The 9,393-nt window shown below is 32.5% G+C and overlaps 1 protein-coding gene across 1 annotated transcript; it reads left to right on the top strand.

Annotated features, from left to right (window-relative positions):
- The first annotated feature begins 548 nt into the window (after positions 1–548).
- LOC106337074 (uncharacterized protein At5g41620) lies at positions 549–3,241 on the top strand. Its single transcript, XM_013776104.1, has 3 exons — positions 549–1,064; positions 1,371–1,496; positions 1,822–3,241. The coding sequence occupies exons 1-3, from the start codon at positions 684–686 to the stop codon at positions 3,124–3,126; spliced, it is 1,812 nt and encodes a 603-aa protein (XP_013631558.1). The 5' UTR covers positions 549–683; the 3' UTR covers positions 3,127–3,241.
- Positions 3,242–9,393: the final 6,152 nt, after the last annotated feature.

Below are 9,393 nucleotides of genomic sequence, written 5' to 3' on the forward strand. Positions count from 1 at the left end.
CAGTTCTTTCGATAGAGTACAGAACAGTTCTACTAGTTAAACCCAGCTCGTTGATCATTAAGAAAATATCAAAAAGATTGTTTGTTAAAAATAAAGACCGTACGAAATGATCTAATAATTTCATGAATTTATCAAATTGTAAGAGATGTATTCATTCTGAGATTTAAATGTGTATATAAAATATGGATGGACAAGGGCTCTTTCAAGGAATTTGTGAGTGTTTTCTTGTATGGGATCTTTCTTTGATTTGCGAATAGAATTTACAGATGAGAAAAAGCCCAAATATTAATCGAACCCGGGCCCTGTCCGCAAAGCTATTGAATATTCATTTCCCTCCACGGAGAATAAAATGGGCCGAAATACAATGAACGCACACACGCCAAGAACATCAAGTTACAGTAATGTCGGAATATTACAGCATCCCAGATTTTCACGTGTTAATATATTATTTGTTAATGTTAAACACTTAAGGTGATAGTGATGCGACTCAAACAAACTGGATTGTAGCCATCAAAGAAAAGATTAAGCAACCCCACTTCGAAGTATCCAAGGTAAGCACCCGCACCCACACACAGGTGAAACAAACTCTGAAGACAATTTGCAATGTATGATTGGATTTGATTTAAAAGAAAAAAAAGAAGAAAAAGGCGAAACCTTTATGCTTTTCTTTTTCACCTAAAAAGATGGAAAGTAAAGTAACAGGAGGAGAAGAAGAAAGGGGAGAGAGACAGAAAGTGGAGAGATTGGTGGAAAAGTTGAAGAATTATACTACTACTACTAAAAATAATAATAATGGAGATGGACCTTCAACTCCGGTGCACGTTAGCTTCTCCGGCTCTTCTAAATTATTCTCACCATCAGACGTTGTTTCATCTCGAAAGCTCGCTGCTGCTTTCTGGGAGTTTCATCACTACTACTGCTACCAAGAAGAAGATCGCTCCTTCTTTTCTCCTCCTCCTGCTGCTGCTGAAATGCACCGCCGACAGCGCCACGGCAAGGCGGTGGTTAAGGAGAATGGTCTCGACCTCTCTCAATTCCTCCGAGATCCCTCTCCTGATCATCAGGTCTCCCTCCCTTTTTCCTACAATTGATTGGTTTCATCCACCTTTACTCTGTTCTTGCCTTTCTAGCTCAAGTTATTGGATCTCGTCTGGGTTCAAGTGTGAATGAACAAAAGATTAAACAAGTTCCGCAGTTGGAAGGATCCTTAGTAATATATAAGATAGATAGGCAAATCCTATTATTACTAATTGCTTTTAGGTTGGAAGCTTTGGTTTTGAGTAAGTGTTTATGGTTGTTGTCTAATTGATGTCACGTAGAGTTTTGGTTTTAGTTATGGTTCTGAAATAATATATACTTTGTTATCTCAGCCAGAGAGTGCAGGAAGTCTAAGGAGGCAGATCGGTCAAGTTCTGATGAAACATCATCAATCACTCGAAAGAAACAATCACGCTCTTCAGCCTGTATCTCCTGCTAGTTACGGAAGCTCCCTTGAGGTTTACTATCGAATACTTTCCTCTATTTCAAATTAGCTGTTGTTCTAGAATTTTTTGCACACAAATAAAGAAATAGTTAATTATTTAAATTTGCCACCATTAGTATTGCATAACATTTTTGGCTTGTATTAGTTTAACTAAAAAAAATTGCATTGAAATAATAAAACCATACTTATTTTGTAAGGAAATTTTATGCTACAAAAGACACTTAATATTGTTTCAAAAAAAAAAAAAGACACTTAATATAAAATGGAGGGAGTAGCAATTTGATTGTTTGTGTTTTTTTTCTTCTGGGATATATGTATTCACACACTTTAGATTACAGGTTGCGCCATACAACAAAGCAGTGACTCCAAGCAGCTCACTAGAGTTCCGAGGAAGACAATCTAGAGAACCTCAATACAATCTCAAAACATCAACTGAACTTCTCAAGGTACTGAACCGTATTTGGAGCCTCGAGGAGCAGCACGCAGCCAACATCTCCTTGATAAAATCTCTCAAAACCGAGCTGGCTCATTCGCGTGTTCGAATCAAAGAGCTTCTTAGGTATCAACAAGCCGATAGACACGAGCTAAACGGTGTGGTGAAGCAGCTCGCTGGAGAAAACCTGTCGAGGAAGAATAAAGAAGTCGAACGGATTCAGTCTGTGAGGAAAGAGTTGGAAGACGAGCGGAAACTCCGAAAACGTTCCGAGAGTATGCAAAGGAAATTGGCAAGAGAGCTCTCTGAAGTGAAGTCTTCGTTGTCTGAGTGCGTCAAGGAGGTTGAGAGAGGGAATAAGTCGAAGAAGATGGTGGAGATACTCTGCGATGAGTTTGCTAAAGGGATCAAGAGCTACGAAGAAGAGTTTCACGGTTTAAAGCACAAGAATGGGGCTGGTCGGGTAGAAAGAGATCAGATGGTTCTTCATATCGCAGAATCTTGGCTTGACGAAAGGATGCAAATGAGATTAGAAGGTGGAGATGGCTCGGTGTTGGATAAGCTCGGGGTTGAGATAGAGACATTCCTTCAGGCTAAGCGTAGGAGTTCACTTGAATCTGTTCCGTTTAATGCATTGAGTGCACCACCGCGTGATGTGGAGTGTGAGGAAGACTCTGGGGCAAGCGACTCGAATTGCTTCGAGCTCAAGAAACCTGTTGAGTCTCATGTAAACGAAACTGAGAAGCTTAACCAAACGAACAAAGACGATGAAAACCCAAAAGGAATGATTGGAAGTCCATCAAGTTTCCAGGTGAAGTTTGAGGATCAAATGGCGTGGGCTATGTCTAGTAACGGGAAGAAGAAAACAAAAACCATCAAAGAAGAAGAAGATGATGCAGAGCCTGAGAAGAACAACGGTAACAAACAAGAGAATGAAACTACAAGCAAGAATGATGTGATGGGGGAAATGATTCGGACACACGGAAGATTATTGTCTGAAACTGGGGAAGCTTCTTGTAGTAGTTACCCATCTTCTTGGAGACAAGCGAGTCCAGTTCGACAATGGACTTCAAGAACCGTAACAGGTGAACTTCTTGGATCCTCCGAGACGTCTGCTGCTATTGGGATAGCTCAAGGAGTCAAGGATAATACTTTGAAAACAAAACTTGCAAAGAGTTCTAAGTCACGTCTTCGGCTGTTCAAAGGCTGATTCATATTTCATTGTCTCTGAATATTTTCTTTTTGTATATTTCGAGTTCATTCTACGAATTTTGGGACCTTGTAAACATAATCAAACGTTCTATATAATCTCTGTTTTATTTTCATAGCACAAGTCTTGAGTTTCATTTGATACAATTCTTAAGTTTCATTTGATACTTACTTTATCCAAATGGGATTTGAAGAGTTTTTGTAATTGTTTGTTTAAAACTAGGTTTGCTACAAACAAAAAAAAAACTAGGTTTGCAACCATGATGGTTACATGTTATAAGCCTGAAATCTGAATAATCAAGCCTGCCAAGGAACCAACTCTGCATTACATACATTTCCTCTAAAAAAAAGATCATTTGCATAAACCATTTTGAAGTTATAATAGACCAAAGTCGCTTTTGGAGAAATTTATGACACTAGACAAACTTTGTGGGCTAAACGACCAACTGCTTTTCCCACATTTGGTTTATAGGAGTCAGCTATCAAGTTGATTGGGCAGGAGGATTGTTCTGTAAAATTGGGGATATAAAACTCATCTCATGAATCATGATCAACAAAGACTTGTTATGGTATGCCTTTCTCGATCGATTAGTCCCCTCAATGATGATATAAAATAGTTCAGAGAGATAACATTCTACTCTCAGTGTGATATTTGTGGAGATGGTTCATGATTGACATGCCCTTGTAATGAATATACATATATCCTGAAAGTGATATATTCATTTCCACACAATCTTTTGAAATTGACAAGGTCCATTGACTTGATGAACTTTTGATAGTGCTTTTGTAGTTGTTGAGCTGTTGACTATGTTATTAGTCAGCATTTTACAAACTGCATCCACGGCTTTGGAGCATTTTTTATTTTATCTCATTTTTAATTTATTTTTATGAAGTGGGTTGAGATTGTTTCAAGATCTTGTCAAGATTTATGATAAGTTGGGGACCATTATGCTTGTAGTTGGTTACAAACAAAAAGAACAAAAAATTGCGCACCGAATCCCAAATGTTGGACATTACCAATGCACACTTTGATCTAGTGCTTAATTACTTACAGATCTTTGTTTTGAAAATTTGAAACCCTATTATTAAACTTTGATATTTCATCATGCAACAACCGAATCACTCATTTCAGATATGACAAAATACTAGTTGGCCAAATCGTGTACTCAACATATAGACATTTCTCTCATATATTCTCGGAATAATTAAAAATAGCAATTTAGAAAACATATATTTAAGTTGCAGTCTAACGTACGTACAAGTATAGTTATGTAAACAAAAATAAGCATACAAAGTATACAACGTATACAAACGTTTGTTGGTATGTTTTATTTGAACTTCTATCTAGAATTTTTTCAAAAAACAAACTCAGTGAATTCAAAACTTTTTTGTTTCTCTTTAAACCAAGATATACCACGTAGTTTTTATGAAGAATTATATTAACAGGAAAAAATAGGAATATGTGACATACAACCGGGGACACCAATTCAAAATTCTCTCATGTATTGATAAGCAAAAGAGTTAGAAAGTAGATTATTGTATTAAATAACAAATGTAGTCAATAGATTTTTTTTTACAAGAGATACGATCAACTATAACAAGAACATGTACCGTTACAAACCAAAAAAAAATAGAACATGTACCGTTAGCAGCAACATAGAAGGCTTGCGGAAGGCCTTATTTATGATGCATCCTAAGAAAACATTAAACCCAGATGGAATGATTGTCTTGTTTTTTCAGCTTTCATGGCACATTATATAAACGGAATTATCCATTTAGTAAATACATTCTTACGGACATGAAAATCGGAGATGAGTTTGAATACAACAAACATATGTATACCTAAACAAAGAGACCTACTCGGATGATATAATTGCGGTAAATGAGTCTATGTAATGCATGATACAAATTATTTCAACAGTTTTATGCCAGAGATTTAAGCAATGTTTACCGGATATGATATTGGAAACCCAATCAATATTTGTGGCCAAAAGGTTAATTTCAGATAATATATTGATGGCACAGAAAATGTTTCATGGACTATGTACGAATAGATCTTGTCTGGATATATTTATGGTGGTAAAAACATGAGTAAGGTTCATTTCTCCAAAACTTTAAATCTTTAAAATAAGATGAAAATAAAGTTTGTCTTAAATAATAGGTGGAAAACAAGAGATATTAGTCTAATTTCGTCCTGATCGAATTTGAAGCTAAACCAAACCGAAAAATAAAGAAACCCAAAAAAATTTCTTCTCAAATTGAACTTGCATATAGACTAATATTTATTTAAACGCACATAACTTTGAATCTAACTGTTAAATCGAACAATAACTGATGCCATCGGAAAGCTAACTCAATTTTCTGTCTCTTGTCTAGCTTTGAATTCAACCAATCGGTGTGAAATCTTTGATTCATTGCTAAACTTCTGACGTATCTGCACAGTTTTACATCTTTTGATATCCATTTGCACTAGTTCAATACATTCTACTCCAAATCAACTTAATACATTAAATGATTCGATAAAAGATTAAATGACTCGAAAACTTATTATAACTCGATTAAAGACTTAAAACAAAAGTTAAAAACCGACAAAAGACGGTTTATCAATCGTGGCTATTGAGCCCAAATAGTCACGAATCATATTCAACTTTATAAATCAGTTTTAAGAATGTGAGGTTATGATGAGAAACAAATATGGTGTTACAAAAAAATCATATTAAGGTATAGTAAATATTTTCTCACTCTAGAAAATAATTTAATCTATTAAAACTGAAGTACAAATTAGAATTAACCCTTACTTTACTTTGAATATTACAAATCTATGCCACTGAATTAAACCATGTTTAACACTTAAATCAATTCATCTAATTTTTATTTAAATTGCACTTCAACTCAACCACCGGCTTTAACTAATCATATCAATTCAATAGTTCGGTCAATTTAAATTAATTTACCAAACAAATATATGATGTTTAACCTATACCATAAAATAATCATTAAGCAAGACAACTCACTTTTCACAAATAGATTTCTCTCATTCTCCTCGGGTTAGACAATCCGTTAATTTGCAAAAGTCTTATATGATATATTTTAAGATTATATATACTGACATGATAACTAACATGGAACTCTTAATTTGTATAAAAGTTTTTATATGTATACAACCAATCAATTGTCATATCGGTATGCATAGATTAGATAAGTTGAATATGAATTCTATTTTCTGTAAAAAAATATCAGAACAAACTACACATCGAAACTTGGTTTTGCCATTAAATCATGAATATAATGAAATTAACCAAAGTGATCTCACAAATATTATATTTATAATCTTAACAAAATCTTGCGAAAAGATGAAATTTTGAATGTTATACTAAACATATTTTCTTATACCTACAATCAAGACATTCAAAATTCAGTTCCTATTAACCAAAATAATATCATATTTACTAACACAATCTCCATATTCCTTTAGTATATTCCATATTCCATAACTAATATTCAATCAAGTAACCATATATGATTATTGCGTGCTATTTTTTAGTAAGAACTTTTTTTGACATCTTTTTAGTAACAAATCTAAATATCTTATCTTAACTAACCATATATGATTTATCTATTCAAAATACAAAAATGATAATTTTATTTTTTTAAATAGTATATTCTCGGTATAGAACGTGTAATTCAAGTTTTATATTCTCAATTAATCTTTGATATTATAGCTCTTAATCACGATTATCCAAATCACACAATTCAATAGCTTAAAATATTAGCTAATTAAAATTTCCAAAAATCTATACTTATTTTTTAATGTTTCTTTCAAAACATGTAGTTGTTAAAAAAAATTCCAATATCAAATTTTTGCTGAATTAAATTTTTTTAAATCAAAATATAATTTAATTTAATAAAAGCCAGAAGTATTCTTATTACTTTGGTGTTACGTTTTAATTTTGTTAAAATAAAATGAATAAACACTGTAACACAAACTCATAACTTATAAAAAATGTTTTGAAAACCGGACCGAACATTGACTCGGAATTATAGTTGGGTCAATGGTCGGACCGGTCCAACCGAGTTTTAAATTTTAATCTAATTTTAAATTAGATAACTACATATATATATATATATAAGTATAATTATAAATTTATTTTGATAAAACTTATATCAATGTTAGAATCTAAAAATGATAATAAAATAAAATGAAAACTTCAAAATAATATAAAAATATGATAAAACTAATTTATTTAGATAGGATTTAAAAAATATGTGCATTTTATGATATCTTTTTAAAATTTGTATTGTTTTCTAAACTTGAATTTGAAAAAAAAACGGATTTTAAAATTAAACTGAGTCACCAGTTTTAGCAAGTTTAACCAGTTTTTGACTAGGTGTGTCGATTAAACTCAAATCCGGTTTTAATACAACCTAGAATTGGTTAGAACAGCGAATCTTGGTCCGATCGACCATTTCGGTTTTCAAAACATTGCTTATAAAGCTCAAAATGCTAAAAACACATCGAACAAGAAAAACAAATGTCAAAACTGATTAGCATATAAATCTATAAAATGAACTTAAACAATTAGATTGATTAACACGAAAAAACTAATTAAACTATATTATAAAAAGAAACATCCGTGCAAAAAACCCGGATCCAAAAAACCGAACCGAACCAGATCCGAAAAAGTAGTATTGAACTCGAACCGAAATTGATTAAATATCCGAATGGGTTCAAAATTTTGAAATTTAGAGAACCGAAACCGAACACGATCCGAACCGAAATATATACAAATAGTCAAAAGTACATGTCTAAAATAGCTAAAGTATACTCAAAACACCAACATTACTTAAAATATCTATTGATTCTCAATCTAAATATTTAAACCAAACCAATTTATATGTTAATTTTAGGTACTTTGACATATGCTATTCAAATTTATATGTAATATATTGTTTTGTGTATAAATTTTGAGAAATTTAAAGTATATGATGAATTTTAAAATAATTTAAATAGGTTATCTGAACCCGAACCGAACCCGCAAAGATCTGAACCAAATCCGAACCGAAATTTAGAAATACCCGAATGGGGCTGAAATTTTTGAACCCGAAAACTCGAAACGACAAAACCCGAATAGATCCGAACTGAACCCAAATGGGTACCCGAACGCCCACCCCTAGTGAATACATATTTTTGAGAATGGGAACTTAATTAGTGACAATTATCTTGGAACAATAATTAAAGACAGAAATACTCTAAAGGATTTGTTGGTGTACCCAACTAAGTAATTAACAAATTCACATTCTCAGGTGTTGCTTTTAATCACACTTTATTGTTTCTTATAAGATAGATTTTGTGATGTCACATCGTCTCGCACATACACACATTACACATATAATTAAATGTGTACATAAATATATATTTATAAACGTGTATAATATAATGAAACCTGCATTCTTCTCGTCATCACCACCGTCTCTTTTCAGTGTGCCAATGAGACTAAAGTCAAATGCCATAATCCACCAACAATATTCTTTGTCTCATCATGTTTTCGAAATGGTGTGTTATATAATCTACAAATCATATTATTTTCTTATAATTTACGAGCGTTTGACCAAAGAAAATAAATACTACTAAATTAGTAGCAGTGGAAAACATTAACACTTACATTGAAAGCGAGCCACCACAAATCGTGTATATGAAAATGCTTTTGTACATCGTTTTCTGAAAATGTATGGGATTTAAACAGTAACTCGGTTCATTTACAACTCAAAAGAGGCTAAGACGTGAATAGCCCATGAATGATTTCATTTCACTACGAGATAACTTAAATTCTAAAATAAAATAACAATTAATAAATCGACCAAACAGATTTTTTCTTTTTGATCATAATAGGACATATATTAATATATGATGATTTGGTTGTCATATAGTATTAATCTAACTCTAAACACATGCGTTTGGTTTACTAAGACAAGTTTCACCACGTGTCAAAAACAAGGAAATTCACACATGTTAATAAGAAAGAACAACGGGTACACAAGCATGTAACTATATACAAATGACACATGAAAATATCATAGACTGGAAACAGATTGTCACCTTTATTTGGCATACAATTGTATGCTTTAAAATAGCATAATTTTATAGTTCTTTAATTACTATAATGGTATCTTATTCTTACCTAAGAGTACTCACATTCATCATATAAATATATTTACTAACTTTAACAAACTAAAACTTCTTTTGGTATTCGGTGGAGATGTGGCATCG

Source organism: Brassica oleracea, chromosome C4 (assembly GCF_000695525.1).
Source record: "Brassica oleracea var. oleracea cultivar TO1000 chromosome C4, BOL, whole genome shotgun sequence".
NCBI lineage: Eukaryota > Viridiplantae > Streptophyta > Magnoliopsida > Brassicales > Brassicaceae > Brassica > Brassica oleracea.